Source organism: Hypanus sabinus, chromosome 7, assembly GCF_030144855.1.
Source record: "Hypanus sabinus isolate sHypSab1 chromosome 7, sHypSab1.hap1, whole genome shotgun sequence".
Taxonomy (NCBI): Eukaryota; Metazoa; Chordata; class Chondrichthyes; order Myliobatiformes; family Dasyatidae; genus Hypanus; species Hypanus sabinus.
In genome coordinates this window covers 91,584,879-91,604,970 of record NC_082712.1, presented here as the reverse complement: position 1 = coordinate 91,604,970, position 20,092 = coordinate 91,584,879, and the positions used below count along the sequence as shown (strand labels likewise).

The 20,092-nt window shown below is 52.5% G+C and overlaps 1 protein-coding gene across 1 annotated transcript in view; it reads left to right on the top strand.

The window, feature by feature from the left end:
• Window positions 1-15,101: 15,101 nt before the first annotated feature.
• Window positions 15,102-20,092, top strand: part of lamtor4 (late endosomal/lysosomal adaptor, MAPK and MTOR activator 4) — a 37,880-nt gene continuing 32,889 nt past the window's right edge. The window contains exons 1-2 of the mRNA XM_059975161.1: window positions 15,102-15,156; window positions 16,304-16,384. Of these exons, the coding sequence (XP_059831144.1) occupies window positions 15,148-15,156; window positions 16,304-16,384 (90 nt within the window). The 5' untranslated portion in view covers window positions 15,102-15,147. The remainder of the gene's footprint in view (window positions 15,157-16,303; window positions 16,385-20,092) is intronic.

The window sequence follows — 20,092 nt, the reverse complement described above, 5'->3', positions numbered from 1 at the left end:
AGAGCTGCCTGTGTTTGCAACTTTCCACAGCTTTTTCTGACCTCGTGTACTCGCCCCTCCATACCAGATCCAGTCTGTTAAATATCCAGGCAGAATTAACATATTTTCCTGAGTGTTTGACTGCAGAATTGTGGTTCCTGCTGCCTGCAAATCCTCTGTCAGTTGTATGCTGCAGAGTTTAGGAAGGTGTGTGTGACAACTTGAGTAAAGGCCAGAATGCCTCGCTGGGAAAGGGGGCGGCGGAAACATGTGGTTAAGTCGTCATCAGTTATCTGATGGAAGCACGAGAGACTGCGGTGCCTGAAATTTGAAGCAGCAAGCTATCTGTTGGAGGAACTGAGAGGGTTGAGCCATGTGTAATGACAAGGTAATGACAATGTGTAATGACAATGACAATATGAGGGAGCTCCCAGTGGCCGCCCATTTTAATTCCCTTTCCCATTCTGATATGTCCACCCATGGCCTCCTCCACTGTCATGACGAGGCCACACTCAGGTTGGAGGAACAACACCTTGTATTCCATCTGGGTAGCCTCCAACCTGATGGCATGAACATCGATTTCTCAAGCTCCCAGTAATCCACCTTCACTATTTCCCATCCCCTTGTTATCTCCGTGCCTGCCCATCACCTCCCTCTGGTGCTCCTTTCTCCCCCCCACCCCCACCCCTCACTTTTTTCTTTCTTCCATGGCCTTCTGTCTCTTTCACCAATCAACTTCCCAGCTCTTTGCTTCACCCCTCCCTCCCTCAAGTTTCACCTATCCCTTTGTCTTCTCTTTCCTCTCCCCCCCCCCCCCCTTTCAAACGTCGACTGCACTTTTTTCCATAGATGCCGCCTGGCCTGCTGAGTTCCTCCGGCAATTTGTGCATATAACACAATAACACGGGAAAGTAAGAATTCAATCTACAAGTGAAGAGCACATTGATAAAGCAACGAGCATAAATTAAATATTGTAGGGCACGGTACAGCTTTACCAGTGTCACTTTGAATGAAATGTGGCAGGGAGTTCAGAAGCCTAACGGCCTGAGGGAAGAAAGTGTTTCCCATCCTGACCGTCCTTGTCTTTATGCATCAGAGTCTCCTGCCTGACGGTAGGAAGTCAGGAGATGCTGGATGGATGGGATCCTGCATAATATTAATGGCCTTGTGTATTATGCACTCCTAAAACCTGCAATAGTAAACATATTGAAGTGACCTTAAGCAAAGTTAAGCAGAGTTACGGGATTTCAAACATATTCAAGTGATACTAAGTGATCAACAAAAGATACAATACCTGTCGGTCCCAAGCTCTAAAACTAACCTGAGCAAAGCATAAGTACATAACTTTGCTTTTGCCATGTCCCCATCCATGTGACTGACTACCATACTAAACAAGGTAGACGGGCAACTCAGATAGAAAACAAATGCAGGGCTCCTACAGAGTGGTTGGAGAAACCTGTTTCCTGTGGATCGGTTGAGGCTGTGAGGATAACCGACAGGAATTTATAAGATTGTGAGAGGTACAGTTATGATAGAGAGCCAGTATCTTCTCCAAGGGTACAGATGTCTAACTGAATTGAATTGAGTGATCTTTATTGTCATTATACATAGGTACAATGAAACTCTGTTTAGTTCCTCTCAGGCAATCAAACAAAGCAGCAGATAAAAACAAGACAGTAATAGAAAAACAGTATTAAATGGATAAGTAGCAGAAAATAAGTTGCAGCAGCACCAGAATATCACGGTAATGCACGAAGTGCCGTTAGTGCAAGTATTTGAGTCCTTGTGTGTGCTCACAGTTTCAGTCATTGTTCTGTGGGGTGGTGTGATGGAGGCCACAGCTCTGGGGTAGAAGCTGTTCCTCAGTCTATTTGTTCTGGCTTTTAGTGTCCTGAACCTTTTGCTGGATGGCAGCGGGTCAAACAGGGAGTGGCTGGGGTGTGTGGTGTCTCTGGTTATGCTGATTGCTTTCCTCCTGCGTCTGCTGGAATAGATGGTGTCCAGTCCTGGGAGCTCCAACCCAACAATTTGCTGGGCCGCCTTCACCACGCGATGCAGGTCTTGTCACTCAGCGGCTGTGCAGCTGGCACACCACACTGTGGCGCTGTTGGTCAGGATGGTTTCAATTGTGCTTCTGTAGAAGTTGAGCAACAGCTTTTGTGGGAGTTTGGCCTGTTTCAGCTTTCTGAATCCATTGTTCCCTCAATGATTGTAAACTGTCCAGGCCCTGAGGCAGCAAAGCAGCCCCAACCATGATGCTCCTTCCACCGTGGTTCCCAGTTGGGATGTGGTTTTGGTGTTGGTGCGCAGTGAGTGCCCTTTTTCCTCCAAACATAGCAGTGTGCATTTTTGCTGAAAAGTTCAACTTTTGTCTCATCTGTCCACAGAACACTGTCTCAGAAGCATTGTAGAACATCCAGATGGTCTTTTGCAAACTTGAGGCACACAGCAACGTTTTCATTTTGGAGACCAATAATTTCCTTTGCGGTGTCCTTCCATGAACACCATTCTTGTTCAGTGTTTTTCTTATAGTGGACACATGAACAGATTTAGCAAGTTCTAGAGATTTCTGTATGTCTTCTGCTGTTACCCTTGGGTTCCCTTTCACTTCCTTCAGCGTTGCACGTTGTGCTCTTGGTGTGATCTTTGCAGGATGCCCACTGATGCACCATCAATAACTCACACTGAGACGTAAGGCGAGATATCGGCTTTTATTGACTGGAAGAAGGAACCAGGAGTGAGTGTCTATTATACAATGTCCTGGAGAATGAGGCAGAGGATCAGACCTCGATCGCCTTTATACAGGGGCCTGTGGGAGGAGCCACAGGAGCAGTCAGCAGGGGGCGTGTCCAGACAGGCACATAGTTCACCACATTCACCCCCACTTCGTTTGAAAGAGTCCTCATGTGGCGAAGTTTCTTACAAGTCAAGTCTATCAGGTGGTCGAATCTGTCGCTGCGATCTACGTAGCACCAGCTGTGACCGCATAGATGCCGGCAACATTGGTGATTGCACAGGGGACGGAGGTTGCGCTTGTTCTTGCCCACTAGGCGCCGGTGATCCCTCATGCATGTGCGAGGCGCCTGGTATAAATGCGTACGAAACGCCCGGTATACAAGTGTCGTGAGGAGTCTGTGTAGGGCCTGGTGAGCACGGTGTCACCTCCGGTGCAGGGTTCATAGTTACCGGAGAGTCTTCAGGGTAGTGGTCTGCTGCACCTGCGGGTGCCAGGTCGCGGATGGAGACCGTGTCCTCCCGCCCATCAGGTAAGACCACGTAAGCATACTGGGGGTTCGCATGTAGAAGGTGAACCCTCTCCACCAGCGGGGAGTATTTATTGCTCCTCACATGTTTCCGGAGCAGCACTGGCCCCGGGGACGTCAGCCAAACTGGTAGGGTGGTCCCAGTGACAGACTTCCTGGGAAAAGAGAATAGGTGTTCGTGAGGGGTGGCATTGGTGGACGTACATAACAGGGAGCGGATAGAGTGGAGTGCCTCGGGGAGGACCTCCTGCCATCGAGAGACCGGCAACCCTTTTGACTTAAGGGCTAAAAGTGTGGCCTTCCACACTGTGGCATTCTCCCGCTCCACCTGGCCATTACCCCGGGGATTATAACTCGTGGTCCGACTGGTAGCAATGCCCCTAGCTAGCAGGTACTGGCGCAGCTCGTCACTCATAAAGGAGGACTCTCTATCACTGTGGATATAGCAGGGATACCCGAACAGAGTGAAGAGCTGGCGCAGGGCTTTTATAATGGACGTGGCAGTGGTGTCGGGGCAGGGGATGGCAAAGGGGAACCATGAGTACTCGTCGATAACACTGAGAAAATAGACATTGTGGTCAGTGGAGGGAAGGGGGCCCTTTAAGTCAACACTCAGTCGTTCAAAAGGGCGGGTGGCCTTGACAAGTTGTGCCGTGTCAGGACGGTAGAAGTGCGGTTTGCACTCAGCGCAAATTTGGCAGTCCCTGGTCATCGTCCTGATGTCCTCCAGGGAGTATGGCAGGTTCCGAGCTTTCACAAAATGGTAAAATCGGGTGACCCCCGGATGGCAAAGTTGTGCATGAAGGGTGTACAGCTGGTCGAGCTGTGTGCTAGCACATGTTCCCCGGGATAGGGCATCAGGGGGCTCATTGAGTCTGCCAGGCCGGTACAGGATATCATAGTTGTAGGTGGAGAGTTCTATCCTCCACCGCAAAATCTTATCATTTTTGATTTTGCCCCGCTGTTGGTTGCTGAACAGGAACGCAACCGAGCGCTGGTCAGTCAGCACGGTGAACCTTTTGCCGTTGAGATAGTGCCTCCAGTGCCTAACAGCCTCCACTATGGCCTGGGCTTCTTTCTCCACTGCGGAGTGCCGAATTTCGGAGCCTTGGAGGGTGCGAGAAAAGAATGCTACTGGTCTGCCTTCCTGATTGAGGGTAGCAGCCAGAGCAAAATCGGAGGCATCACACTGCACTTGGAAGGGAGCGGTCTCGTCCACGGCATGCATCGTAGCTTTGGCAATGTCCGCTTTAATGCAGTTGAAGGCTGCGCAGGCCTCAGCAGAGAGGGGAAACGAGGTAGACCTGACCAGGGGGCGAGCCTTGTCTGCGTAATGGGGGACCCATTGGGCGTAATAGGAAAAAAAACCCAGGCACCGTCTGAGGGCCTTGAGAGTGGTGGGAAGAGGGAGTTCTAACAGGGGGCACATACGTTCGGGATCAGGGCCAATAACCCCGTTTTCCACGACATACCCAAGTATAGCAAGGCGGGTGGTACCAAACACACACTTGTCCCTGTTATAAGTAAGGTTCAGAGCTGCGGCCACTTGGAGAAATCGTTGGAGGTTGGCGTCGTGATCTGGCCAGTCGTGACCACAGATGGTGATGTTATCCAGATAGGGAAATGTGGCCTGCAGTTGGTACTGGTCCACCATCCGGTCCATTTCCCTCTGGAAGACAGAGACACCATTCGTGACACCGAAAGGGACGCGCAGGAAGTGATAGAGCCTGCCGCCCGCCTCGAAGGCGGTGTAGGGGCGGTCCTCTGGGCAGATGGGGAGCTGGTGATAAGCGGATTTCAGATCTATTGTCGAGTACACCTTGTACTGAGCTATCTGGTTGACCATATCCGCGATGCGGGGTAGGGGGTACGCGTCAAGCAGCGTGAACCTATTGATGGTTTGACTATAGTCCACAACCATCCTATTTTTCTGCCCAATCCGAACAACAACCACCTGGGCCCTCCAAGGGCTTGTGCTTGGCTCAATGATCCCCTCCCTGAGCAGCCGCTGCACCTCCGACTGAATGAAGGCCCTGTCCCCCGCGCTGTACCTCCTGCTTTTAGTTGCCACAGGTTTACAGTCGGGGGTCAGGTTGGCGAACAGCGATGGGGGAGGGACCTTGAGGGAGAGGCTGCAAGTGGTGTCGGTAGCGCAGCTGTCGGCCTGGTTCTGGATGGGATGTGTGTGCCCGTGTGTGTGTGTGTGGTCAGTAGCGGGGTATGTGAAGAAGTCCCACAAAACTGAGGATTCCAGACAGTGAGTGGTGGGAGGGGCCCGTCGTATACCATAGTCACACTTTCGAGGTGGCTCTGGAAGTCCAGCCCCAATAGCACAGGTGCGCACAGATTAGGCATGACCAGCAGCTCAAAGTCCCGATATTCTGTGCCTTGCACCACCAATGTCGCTACACAACCCACCCGGATGTCTGTGGACTGCGACCCAGAAGCCAAATGGAACCTCCGACTGACCGGCCGCGTTGCGAGTCCGCAGCGTTGTATTGTGTCCGGGTGAATAAAACTCCCAGTGCTGCCCGTGTCAAACAGGCATCTAGTCCAGTGCCCCTCCACCCGGATGTCCATCATGGACCTTGCAAGCTGGTGTGGGGCGCTTTGGTCGAGAGTCACAGTGGCCAGAGTTGAATCGCCGTCTTGGTGCCCGGTCAGCATCGGAGGGCCGGGGGCGGGGCGTGCTGACATCGACAAAGATGGCCGCTCACATCCGGGGTACCCGGTAAGCATCCGAGGGTCGGGGGCGGGGCGTGCTGACGACGACAAAGATGGCCGCCCACATCCGGGCATGCAAGATGGTGGCCCCCATGTCTCACCCACAGCGCTGCACACCGCTCGAGGTTGAGACTTACAGACCTTGGCGAAGTGGCCCCGCTTTCCGCAGCTGGAGCAGGTCGCTTCTCGCGCTGGACAGCGTTGTCGAGGGTGTTTTTTATGGCCACAGAAATAACACACGGGCTTCTGACGGGCCACCGCTGTGGTCAGGGTCAGGGAGCTCGTGGAATCGCGACTGGCGGCGTTGGCGAATTCGCTCCCGGGAGCCGGCGGTGGCGGGGTCTGAGGAGTCCACGGAACCGGCGGGGAATCGCGCGACTGGACAGCGTCGGCGTAGTGCAGCGCAGCTTCCAGAGCGTTGGCCGTCTCGATCGCCGAGCGTAAGGTAAGGTCGGCATTTTCCAGCAGCCGCTGGCGCATGTACACTGACCTCAGTCCCGTCACAAAGGCGTCTCGCACCAGCAGCTCAGCATGCTGTTCTGCCGTGAGCGTCTTGCAGTCACAAGCTCGGACGAGTGTCTGTAGTGCTTGGAGAAACTCAGCGCACGATTCGCCAGGCCGTTGTTGCCGGGTAGCTAAACGATGTCTTGCGTAGACGATGTTCACCGGCCGCAGGTACTGTCTTTTGAGGGCGTCCAGTGCCCCATCGTAGGTCGGCAGGTCCCGGATAATGGAGTAAACTTTGGGGGTGACCCTCGAGAGTAGGATTCTGTGCATAACGGCGGGTTCAGTCGCACGAAGCTCCGCCAAGTATGATTGGAAGCATGCAAGCCAGAGTTCAAAAGCGAGAGCTGCGTCAGGGTCTTGAGGGTCCAAATCCAACCGGTCCGGACATAAAACGGTTTCCATGTTTTAAAACTTCCAGTCAATAAAATTGATGCACCATCAATAACTCACACTGAGACGTAAGGCGAGATATCGGCTTTTATTGACTGGAAGAAGGAACCAGGAGTGAATGTCTATCATACAATGTCTTGGAGACTGAGGCCGAGCATCAGGCCTCAGATCTCCTTTATACAGGGGCCTGTGGGAGGAGCCACAGGAGCAGTCAGCAGGGGGCATGTCCCGACAGGCACATAGTTCACCACACCCACTCCCAGGGAGAGTAGCAACAGTACTGAATTTTCTCCATTTGTAGACAATTTCTCTTGCTGTGGACTGGTGAACAGTCTGGTATTTAGAAATGCTTTTGTAGCCTTTTCCAGCCTCATGCATCTCTACAATTCTTCTTCCAAGGTCCTCTGAAAGTTGTTTTGATCGAGGCATGGTGCACATAAACAGATCTTTCTTGAGAAGTGCAGTCTCCGTCAGTAACCTGACTTTGTGTGTGTTTTTAAAGGGCAGGGCATCTCTACAACCCAGAGCTCCAATCTCATCTCTTTGACTGGAACACCCGACTCCAAATAGCTTTTGTAGAAGTCATTACCCCAGAGGTTCACATACTTTTTCCAACAAAGACGTAATATTGGATCAATTTTCTCAATAAGTAAATGAACAAGTATAATCTTTTGTGTTATTTATTTAATTGGGTTCTTTTTATCTAGTTTTAGGATTTACATGAAGATTTGATCACATTTTAAGTGATATTTATGCAGAAATAGAGAAAATTCTAAGGGTTCACAAGCTTTCTAGCACTAACTTACTATAATTCAGAGTTTTTTTCTGTTATTAGGTATTCCATTGCACTGCTGCCACAAAGACAACAAATTTCACAACATATGCTGGTAATATTAAACCTGATTCTGATTCTGAAATGGTTAATACAAGGCGCCATAATTTTAAGGAGATTGGAAGAGCATATTGGGAGATGTTTATTATACAGAAAGCAGAAGGTGTGTGAGACACACTGCCAGGGTGTAATGGTAGACACAGACACATCAGAGACATTGATAGAAGAAAAATGGAGGGCTATGTGGGAGGGAAAGTTTATATTAACCTTGAGTAGGTTAAAGGGATGGCACAACATTGTGGGCTGAAGGGCCTATTCTGTGCTATGTTCTGTGTACTGAGATACAGTGAAAAGTTTGCTTGCATATTGTTCATTGAAGGGTTCCCAACCTGGCACCCACTGACCCCTTGCTCAATGGTGTTGGTCCAAGGCATAAATTTGAGGCGGTGTCAATGATGTTGATGTCAATGAGGTGGCCAAGCAGCTGATTGGAAAGAATTCACTGCAATTTTATCTTTCTCCAGTAAGCCCGTCCGCACGGATGTTTTTTCTGCCCCTCTTGCCCCCGCGTCCCGCATGATCCATTTTTGCCCATTATCCCTCTCCGGTTCTGTCCATTCACTCCCCGCACATTGGCCTTGGACACATGTAGATATTAAGGGACCTAGATCAAGCAGCCAGCTGGAGATTTCAATGTGGACTATATACAGTGAAAGGCTGGTCTTGCACCATCACACGGTGCTCTGAGCTAGAACAACTACACTGCAGAATAAAGTGTAGCAGACACAGAGAAAGTGCAGTGCTGGTGGACAAGAAGAGGCAAGATCATAATGAGGTAGGCTCTGAGGTGAAGAGCTCTTTGTCTCAGACAAGAGGCCCATTCAAATGCCTGGTCTCACTCAGCTTTCTGTTTCGTGCTGCCGTACACCCCTCTCCTGTGGTGGTTACCCATCGTTATTGTCTACGGTAAAAACCTGTGTGGAAGAGTTTTTTGAGCTCAGAAGTCCGGATCCAGGGGTACGAACAAGCGTCACAAACTGGGGCCTTCCTTCCTTGCAGTGGGTGACCGTGATGGCTTGTCATGCCTGTCGCTCTCCACGGAGCGTTGCAGCACCACCTCCCTGGCCGCTGGGTCTCACTGTAGATCTCATCTGCCCAGTCTGCCGGAGCTGCGCTCGTGTGCTCTCCCTTTCCTCACCAGGGTTTGAGGCCTACTGGCCACCCCCGCCTGTCGAAGCGGTGTACCGGGGTGTGACCACTGTCGCATGCAAGCTGCTACTGGGAACCATGGGTGAGAGCTGGGGAGCAAAGGTGAGTGAGCTGGCCGGGAATGGACACGTCACCAGAGGAGCTGCCCCTCCCTGGACACCCCACACACCCCAATGCTTAAGATGGACAACTGTTCATGCCTCTCCCCTAATGCTTCCCACTCTCACATCTTCAAAAGGTGATGCCTCAGAAAAGTGCCATCCATCACCAAGGACTCCCATCAACCAGGACCTGCCCTCTTCTCATTGCTACCGGAGGTACAGGAGCCTGAAGGCTCACACTCAGCGATTCAGGAACAGCTTCTTCCCCTCTGCCCTCAGAGAGGAGGTACAGGAGCTTGAAGAACCCCACAATGTTTCAGGAATGGCATCTTGCCCACTGTCAATCAAGGGTTGAAGGAGTATGGAGACCTATGGACCAGGTGCAGGTCGATGGGAGTAGGCAGAATAGTAGTTCAGTACAGACTAGATGGGCTGAAGAGCCTGCTTCTGTGCTATAGTGCTCTATGACACTACATGGATGGGAGGGGTATGAAGGACTAAGGTCTAGATGGGGGTCAATGAGACTAGGTAGGAAAACAGTTGGGTACAAACTAGATGGAGTGAAGGGCCTGTTTCTGTGCTGTAGTGTTTAGTGACTCTAATTGTTAATCTTTATGCAGGTATTGATTCAAGTGAAACTTTGTGCACTTTCTAATTCTGATATTTGCATATATAAGCCCAATCCTTTCAGGTGCTCATAATCAATAAAATCTATGTGTTAACGACCCATAACACTTTAGAATTAGTAGAATAACCATCCAGTAGTGAGTGTGTGTCCCACATTCCCCTGTTTACATCCTTATCTGGTCAGTATGTCTGGTGACCATATCTGGCACCAGGTTTGAGCAAAGAGCCTGTGTCGAGAGGAGTGAGGTTCTCAGCTTGGGTGTCTGTTCACTGTCTCTGTCAGCTCATCGTCTGAACACTTCCTTGCCTGCAACTTCCACAAGCTAATGCTACAGGGTTTTGACCCGGAACATTGACAGCTCCTTTCCTCGACCCGGGACATTCTGCGAATGCTGGAAATCCAGCGCAAAACACACAAGGTGCTGGAGGACCTCAGTAGGTCAGGCAGCATCACAGGAGGGGAATAAAAAGGAGGGTCTCTGGGCTGACACCCTTCATCAGGACTGGAAGGGAAGGGGACAGGCACCAGGAATAATAATGTACAGGGTGGGGGCCCCACAAGCTGGCAGCTGAGACCAGGTGAGGGGGAACGTGGGTGGGTGAACTCAGAAGCTGGGATGTGATAGGTGGAGGACATAGAGGGCTGAAGAAGAAGGAATCTGATAGGAGAGGACCAAAGGGAGGTGACATGGGGGAAGTACAAGAGGAGGTGTAAGAGGGCCACCAGAATGGGAAAGGAAAAAATGGAAAGGGTGGGGGAGAAGTAAAAATTCCTTTCATCCCGCAGATGCAGGCTGGCCCAAAGAGTTCCTCCACCAGATTGTTTGATGTTGAGGCCTCTGTTGATCAGGGCCGACCATGGATTTGCACCCTAGTGATACGTAAAATACTGAGAGCATGCTGAACCCAAAGGAACGGCAGAGTTTGGCACCAACAGCACCTCAGGAGTTGCCAGTCAGCGTTGAACTCAACGTCAGACAGCCTTAGGGACTCCAGCTCCGAATTTTCCTTGGAGTTTACTCCCAAAGCCTTCTCCGTGAGTGGGGCACAGCCACAAGGCAGCTGAAGTCTGAGATCAGAGTTTTCCTTCTCCCAGGTGACCTGCCAACCACGGCTGTCGAGGCCCATCTGCCCAAAATGACCGGTCTTAGGGTGCTAGTAACCCACCTTCGCCTCTTCTCCCGTCAGTAGAAATGGTTCCGCCGGGCTTAGGAGCCGAGTCACACACGAAGGCCGGGAGCTGGATGTGGTTGTCAGAGGCTACTGGAGGTGCACAACATCGGGAGCATTTAATAGGTAGTGGGCGCTTTTCCCTGCTTTCAATCCCAGCTATAACAACCTTAAAGAACCAGACGTATGACTGAAGGAGGCTGTCCTCCGTGGTGGGAGGTCTGTACTTCATTCCTCAGAAGACAGGAGACTCTATGTGGTCCATATCTCTCCGTTGTCTGCATATTCATGGGCTTGTCTTAGACACCACTATCATATCTGCCTCCAGTATCACCCCTGACAGTGCACTGCAGGCACCCACATCCTCTGTGTGAAACAAAACCTTCCCTCGTATATCTCCTTTATGCTTTCCCCATCTTCCGTAAGTGCTGTCCCACTCGTATGAGGCACTTCTACCATTGGAGACGAGTTACATATATATATATATAAATTACACAACCTTGAAATTTGTCTCCTTACAGGCAGCCACAAAACAAGAAACCCGTTCACACAAACCCCGGAGCCAGAACAGGCCCACAGCCTCAGCCTCGTTTCACCACACAGCAGAGCTTTCAGACACAAACCCTGGAGCAGCCAGAACAGGCCCACAGCCTGTGGTGAACTATGTGCCTGTCGGGACACGCCCCTGCTGACTGCTCCTGTGGCTCCTCCCACAGGCCCCTGTATAAAGGAGACCTGCGGCCTGAAGCTCGGCCTCAGTCTCCAAGACCTTGTATGATAGACACTCACTCCTGGTTCCTTCTTCCAGTCAATAAAAGCCGATATCTCGCCTACGTCTCGGTGTGAGTTATTGATGGTGCATCACAGCCTCAGCCTCAGTTCACCACACAGGAGAGCTTTCAGACAGAAACCCCAGAGCCAGAACAGGCCCACAGCCTCAGCCTCAGTTCACCACACAGCAGAGCTTTCAGACACAAACCCTGGAGCCAGAGCAGGCCCACAGCCTCAGCCTCAGTTCACCACACAGCAGAGCTTTCAGACACAAACCCTGGAGCAGCCAGAACAGGCCTACAGCCTCAGCCTTGGTTCACCACACAGCAGAGCTTTCAGACACAAACCACAGAGCCAGAACAGGCCCACAGCCTCAGCCTCGTTTCACCACACAGCAGAGCTTTCAGACACAAACCCTGGAGCAGCCAGAACAGGCCCACAGCCTCAGCCTTGGTTCACCACACAGCAGAGCTTTCAGACACAAACCACGGAGCCAGAACAGGCCCATAGCCTCAGCCTTGGTTCACCACACAGAAGAGCTTTCAGACACAAACCACGGAGCCAGAACAGGCCCACAGCATCAGCCTCGTTTCACCACACAGCAGAGCTTTCAGACACAAACCACGGAGCCAGAACAGGCCCACAGCCTCAGCCTCGGTTCACCACACAGCAGAGCTTTCAGACACAAACCACGGAGCCAGAACAGGCCCACAGCCTCAGCCTCGGTTCACCACACAGCAGAGCTTTCAGACAGAAACCCTGGAGCAGGCAGAGCAGGCCACAGCCTCAGTGCCACGGAGAGAGGAGAGAAACTCGCGGAGCAACCAGCACGACCCTCGTCTCTGGTCCCAACATCCTCCCTTTTCAATCCCCACCTGGCCTGGCATTTAAACTGACCAAACACTGGGTCATCCCTTGCATGAGGAGCGGGTTCTGTCGCATTGATGTGCTCTGGGCCTGGACCCCACTCAACCTTCGCAAATTGGCCTCCCTTTTGGTTTAGGTGGACGGGCTCCTTATCTCTTCTGCTCCAATTTTTCTCCGCTTCGCACGCCCCAACCACATCTTGACCTCACTTGGACAACTTCTCCTTGAACCTGCCTTGATGTCGTTCCAGCTTTGCATCACAACCACAAGTCTCGACCCTCGAGTCAACCTTGCCTTCAGTCACCTGTTCATCGTTTGCAGTGACAGTTTACCACAATTTTCCACAGAAAAAGTGTTTAATAAAGTACTTCTTGCTTTAAGAACTGCCAATAAATTATCGTCTGTCTTAAGCAGCGCCATCTTATACCAGAAGTATCCTGACTATCTTTCATAATTACGTACATTTCTATTAAGTCCTCCTTCAGCCTCTGATGCTCCAGGGAAAATAATCGGTCTTAGTCCAACTTCTCCTTATATCTCATGCTCTCTAATCCAAGCTTTATCCTGGTGAACCACTCCTGCACCCTCTTCAGAGCCTCCAGATCCTTCTTATAATGTGGCGACCAGGTGGAGGGGCCCGGGCCTGAGATCGGCGATGAGCCTCTGTCTGGCCGTCGTTGGAGCAGACTTGGGGGCAGATTGATCCGGCAGAAGTGATGCGAGGTAGAGTCCGTGCCCAGGCCCGGGCCTGAGATCGGCGATGAGCCTCTGTCTGGCCGTCGTTGGAGCAGACTTGGGGGCAGATTGATCCGGCAGAAGTGATGCGAGGTAGAGTCCGTGCCCAGGCCCGGGCCTGAGATCGGCGATGAGCCTCTGTCCGGCCGTCGCTGGAGCAGACTTGGGGGCAGATTGATCCGGCAGAAGTGATGCGAGGTAGAGTCCGTGCCCAGGCCCGGGCCTGAGATCGGCGATGAGCCTCTGTCTGGCCGTCGTTGGAGCAGACTTGGGGGCAGATTGATCCGGCAGAAGTGATGCGAGGTAGAGTCCGTGCCCAGGCCCGGGCCTGAGATCGGCGATGAGCCTCTGTCCGGCCGTCGTTGGAGCAGACTTGGGGGCAGATTGATCCGGCAGAAGTGATGCGAGGTAGAGTCCGTGCCCAGGCCCGGGCCTGAGATCGGCGATGAGCCTCTGTCTGGCCGTCGTTGGAGCAGACTTGGGGGCAGATTGATCCGGCAGAAGTGATGCGAGGTAGAGTCCGTGCCCAGGCCCGGGCCTGAGATCGGCGATGAGCCTCTGTCTGGCCGTCGCTGGAGCAGACTTGGGGGCAGATTGATCCGGCAGAAGTGATGCGAGGTAGAGTCCGTGCCCAGGCCCGGGCCTGAGATCGGCGATGAGCCTCTGTCTGGCCGTCGTTGGAGCAGACTTGGGGGCAGATTGATCCGGCAGAAGTGATGCGAGGTAGAGTCCGTGCCCAGGCCCGGGCCTGAGATCGGCGAAGAGCCTCTGTCCGGCCGTCGCTGGAGCAGACTTGGGGGCAGATTGATCCGGCAGAAGTGATGCGAGGTAGAGTCCGTGCCCAGGCCCGGGCCTGAGAACGGCGATGAGCCTCTGTCCGGCCGTCGCTGGAGCAGACTTGGGGGCAGATTGATCCGGCAGAAGTGATGCGAGGTAGAATGATGCCCAGGCCTGAGAGTGAGAGCAGACCCGAGGTTTGTGCCAGGCCAAATTGGAAAGGTCAGGTATGGACCAAATCAAGGCGGGAGAGCCTGTGAGTGAGGAACAAATCGAGGTTTGGACGATTTAAGTGCCGGGCCGGATTGAAACGATCAGAGTGCCAGTTCAGCTCAATGCTCCTCGTGGTTTCCTCGCTGTGCTGAACTGAGGCTGTGGCCAACAACAAATGGGCTACTGGATTGGCTGAGGGTGCGGTGAATACTGGCTTTGTAGCCGTGGATTCACTTTCATGATCTTCAATTGTCTGCACGATTTTTTTTTGCACATGGAGTGTTGGACGGTCTTTTCATGGGTTTCTTCGGTTTGAGGCTGACTGTAAGGAGACTAACCTCAAAGTTGTATATAGAATGCATACTTTGATATAAGTTGTACTTTGAACATTGAACATTTGTTTTCCGGTTCATATATGATTTATATAATATTGTATGTGTATTAGTTCCTTATTTTTTGTAATCACAAGAGTTTGCCTCTTGGCTATCAATCAACATTGATGGCCCTCCAAGGGAAGGGGGCGGAGAGGAAGGACAATGATTGACGTATAAATAAGCAAATAGGCGTTCAGACACTGCGACAAACAAAACAAATCAGACGAGACGGGGACAGGCAAAGAAGACAAATGAATGACGTTTAAATGGACCAATGAAAATAGCCAGGTGTTTGGAACAAGACGAGGGCCGACCGATTCCCCAGTGAACCAATGGAAATTCCGAAGTGTTCGAGTCGTAGCGAATCAGGTAACGGATTTCTGGCCAATAGGAGTACAGCAGCCCTGACTCTGGCAGCGAATCGGTGCGAGGTAGAAGGATGACCGACCTCTCAGTTAATCAATTAGAGAGCGGAGAGGCGGAGTCATTTGCGGCGGGATGGGGCGGATGCGGACCAGTTGCAGCCAATGAAGCGAGGCCAGGGGCGGGGCCGGGGCCGGGTGAGGGGTCAGGTGATTGAGGAGACGCGTCGGGAGGGGGGGAAGGAGATGGCGATGGTAAGTGGGGTCGCATGGGCAGAGGGGGCCGGTGGGGGGCCCGGCGACCCGGACCTGGCGCGTTGTCATGGCGATTCATGAGCCCGAGAGGTCAGAGGGCAGGGGGTGACCGGCGCTTTGTGAAATAAAAACCCTGCTGTGGGCTGGCAGTATTCACTTCCTAATGAATGCAGAGGTAGCGTCAGCACTGGCACGGCAAGAGCAGGTTGATCGTGACAAGAGGCTGGAAATTTTGAGCAACACACTGAAAATGCTGGAGGAACACAGCAGGTCAGGCAGCATCTACCGAGAGTCATAAACAGTGGCTGAAATGTCGACACTGCTCAACCTGCCGAGTTGCCCCAGCATTTTTGTTTGTCGATCGAGTTTACCATCATCTGTACGTTTGCACAGGCTGTCTTGGAGTGTCATCACAGGCACATGACATCAGATATAGTCGGGGTTACAGTGCAGGCCCGATCGTTGGGTATATTTAAAGCGGAGGTCGGTGGTTCTTGATTAATCAGGGTGTCAAAGGTTTTGGGGAGAGGACAAGTGAATGGCAGAACAGACTCGATGGGCCGAATGGCCTAATTCTCCTTTGTTTTATGGTCTACACGTACACACAGGTGTAGTGAAAAAACAGCATTGCTGGCCCATTCAAAGTACATTTATTATTAAAGTATGTATGCAGTAACAACCCTGAGATTCTTCTTCCCACAGCCAGCCATGAAACAACCAGCATGGAACCCGTTCAGAAAAACTAAACATCAATTCCACCCACCCACATGTGCAATTTGCGCAAACATCAACCAAAAAATAATCACAGAATATAAAACACAAAATTGAAAAGTCCAGGCATATTCAGTTCATCTCAGTATTAGTTATCTGCGGGCTGTCCAGATTTCAAAGAGTATTCACAAGGAAGTCATGAATTAAACATAAATAATACACATCTTTTTAAGGAAGAACACAAGTACAACCAAAAATTCCAAGTCCATGTTAGGTTGTATGATTTTAGTTAGTGATTTGATGTGATCTCGCTGGGAAGAGGCTTGCCACTGTGTTTCCTCCCAGGGTCCAGATGCTGCCCACCGTCCAACCCTATGTTTAACAGTCCACGGCCCCACTCTCTCACACGACTTCTGTTGCTTTTCTGTTTCCCCAGACGTCGGCTTTGACTCAAGGGTTGGAGAGGATTCCGGATCAGCTGGGCTATCTGGTCCTCAGCGAGGATGGTGTGCTGTCTGTAAGTCCGGATGATGGGAGGGTTAAACACGAGCTGTCTGATCCTCAGTGAGGATGGGGTGCTCTCTGTAAGATTGGGAGATGGGAGGGTTAAACACGAGTTGTCTGATCCTCAGTGAGGATGGGGTGCTGTCTGTAAGATTGGGAGATGGGAGGGTTAAACACGAGCTGTCTGATCCTCAGTGAGGATGGGGTGCTGTCTGTAAGTCCGGGCGATGGGAGGGTTAAACACGAGCTGTCTGATCCTCAGTGAGGATGGGGTGCTGTCTGTAAGTCCGGGCGATGGGAGGGTTAAACACGAGCTGTCTGATCCTCAGTGAGGATGGGGTGCTGTCTGTAAGTCCGGGCGATGGGAGGGTTAAACACGAGCTGTCTGATCCTCAGTGAGGATGGGGTGCTGTCTGTAAGATTGGGAGATGGGAGGGTTAAACACGAGCTGTCTGATCCTCAGTGAGGATGGGGTGCTGTCTGTAAGTCCGGATGATGGGAGGGTTAAACACGAGCTGTCTGATCCTCAGTGAGGATGGGGTGCTGTCTGTAAGTCCGGGTGATGGGAGGGTTAAACACGAGCTGCTGGGCTGTCTGATCCTCAGTGAGGTTGGGGTGCTGTCTGTAAGTCCGGGCGATGGGAGGGTTAAACACGAGCTGCTGGGCTGTCTGATCCTCAGCGAGGATGGTGTGCTGTCTGTAAGTCCGGATGATGGGAGGGTTAAACACGAGCTGTCTGATCCTCAGTGAGGTTGGGGTGCTCTCTGTAAGATTGGGAGATGGGAGGGTTAAACACGAGTTGTCTGATCCTCAGTGAGGTTGGGGTGCTCTCTGTAAGTCCGGGCGATGGGAGGGTTAAACACGAGCTGCTGGGCTGTCTGATCCTCAGTGAGGATGGGGTGCTGTCTGTAAGACCGGGCGATGGGAGGGTTAAACACGAGCTGCTGGGCTGTCTGATCCTCAGTGAGGTTGGGGTGCTCTCTGTAAGTCCGGGCGATGGGAGGGTTAAACACGAGCTGTCTGATCCTCAGTGAGGATGGGGTGCTGTCTGTAAGTCCGGGTGATGGGAGGGTTAAACACGAGCTGCTGGGCTGTCTGATCCTCAGTGAGGTTGGGGTGCTGTCTGTAAGTCCGGGTGATGGGAGGGTTAAACACGAGCTGCTGGGTTGTCTGATCCTCAGTGAGGATGGGGTGCTGTCTGTAAGTCCGGGCGATGGGAGGGTTAAACACGAGCTGCTGGGCTGTCTGATCCTCAGCGAGGATGGTGTGCTGTCTGTAAGTCCGGATGATGGGAGGGTTAAACACGAGCTGTCTGATCCTCAGTGAGGATGGGGTGCTGTCTGTAAGTCCGGGCAATGGGAGGGTTAAACACGAGCTGTCTGATCCTCAGTGAGGTTGGGGTGCTGTCTGTAAGTCCGGGTGATGGGAGGGTTAAACACGAGCTGCTGGGCTGTCTGATCCTCAGTGAGGTTGGGGTGCTGTCTGTAAGTCCGGGCGATGGGAGGGTTAAACACGAGCTGCTGGGCTGTCTGATCCTCAGTGAGGTTGGGGTGCTGTCTGTAAGTCCGGGTGATGGGAGGGTTAAACACGAGCTGCTGGACTGTCTGATCCTCAGTGAGGTTGGGGTGCTCTTTGTAAGTCCGGGCGATGGGAGGGTTAAACACGAGCTGCTGGGCTGTCTGATCCTCAGTGAGGATGGGGTGCTGTCTGTAAGTCCGGGCGATGGGAGGGTTAAACACGAGCTGCTGGGCTGTCTGATCCTCAGTGAGGTTGGGGTGCTCTTTGTAAGTCCGGGCGATGGGAGGGTTAAACACGAGCTGTCTGATCCTCAGTGAGGATGGGGTGCTGTCTGTAAGTCCGGGCGATGGGAGGGTTAAACACGAGCTGCTGGGCTGTCTGATCCTCAGTGAGGATGGGGTGCTCTCTGTAAGATTGGGAGATGGGAGGGTTAAACACGAGTTGTCTGATCCTCAGTGAGGATGGGGTGCGCTCTGTAAGTCCGGGCGATGGGAGGGTTAAACACGAGCTGCTGGGCTGTCTGATCCTCAGTGAGGATGGGGTGCTGTCTGTAAGTCCGGGCGATGGGAGGGTTAAACACGAGCTGCTGGGCTGTCTGATCCTCAGTGAGGTTGGGGTGCTGTCTGTAAGTCCGGGTGATGGGAGGGTTAAACACGAGCTGCTGGACTGTCTGATCCTCAGTGAGGTTGGGGTGCTGTCTGTAAGTCCGGGTGATGGGAGGGTTAAACACGAGCTGCTGGGTTGTCTGATCCTCAGTGAGGATGGGGTGCTGTCTGTAAGTCCGGGCGATGGGAGGGATAAACACGAGCTGCTGGGCTGTCTGATCCTCAGTGAGGATGGGGTGCTCTCTGTAAGATTGGGAGATGGGAGGGTTAAACACGAGCTGTCTGATCCTCAGTGAGGTTGGGGTGCTCTCTGTAAGTCCGGGCGATGGGAGGGTTAAACACGAGCTGCTGGGCTGTCTGATCCTCAGTGAGGTTGGGGTGCTGTCTGTAAGTCCGGGTGATGGGAGGGTTAAACACGAGCTGCTGTGCTGTCTGATCCTCAGTGAGGTTGGGGTGCTGTCTGTAAGTCCGGGTGATGGGAGGGTTAAACACGAGCTGCTGTGTTGTCTGATCCTCAGTGAGGATGGGGTGCAGTCTGTAAGTCCGGGCGATGGGAGGGTTAAACACGAGCTGCTGGGCTGTCTGATCCTCAGTGAGGATGGGGTGCTCTCTGTAAGATTGGGAGATGGGAGGGTTAAACACGAGCTGTCTGATCCTCAGTGAGGTTGGGGTGCTCTCTGTAAGTCCGGGTGATGGGAGGGTTAAACACGAGCTGCTGGGCTGTCTGATCCTCAGTGAGGATGGGGTGCTGTCTGTAAGTCCGGGTGATGGGAGGGTTAAACACGAGCTGCTGGGCTGTCTGATCCTCAGTGAGGTTGGGGTGCTGTCTGTAAGTCCGGGTGATGGGAGGGTTAAACACGAGCTGCTGGGCTGTCTGATCCTCAGCGAGGATGGTGTGCTGTCTGTAAGACCGGGCGATGGGAGGGTTAAACGCGAGCTGTCTGATCCTCAGTGAGGTTGGGGTGCTCTCTGTAAGTCCGGGCGATGGGAGGGTTAAACACGAGCTGCTGGGCTGTCTGATCCTCAGTGAGGTTGGGGTGCTCTCTGTAAGTCCGGGCGATGGGAGGGTTAAACACGAGCTGCTGGACTGTCTGATCCTCAGCGAGGTTGGGGTGCTCTCTGTAAGATTGGGAGATGGGAGGGTTAAACACGAGTTGTCTGATCCTCAGTGAGGATGGGGTGCTCTCTGTAAGATTGGGAGATGGGAGGGTTAAACACGAGTTGTCTGATCCTCAGTGAGGATGGGGTGCTGTCTGTAAGTCCGGGCGATGGAGGGTTAAACACGAGCTGTCTGATCCTCAGTGAGGTTGGGGTGCTCTCTGTAAGATTGGGAGATGGGAGGTTTAAACACGAGCTGTCTGATCCTCAGTGAGGATGGGGTGCTGTATGTAAGTCCGGGCGATGGAGGGTTAAACACGAGCTGCTGGGCTGTCTGATCCTCAGTGAGGTTGGTGTGCTGTCTGTAAGTCCGGGCTATGGGAGGGTTAAACACGAGCTGCTGGGCTGTCTGATCCTCAGTGAGGTTGGGGTGCTCTCTGTAAGTCCGGGCAATGGGAGGGTTAAACACGAGCTGTCTGATCCTCAGTGAGGATGGGGTG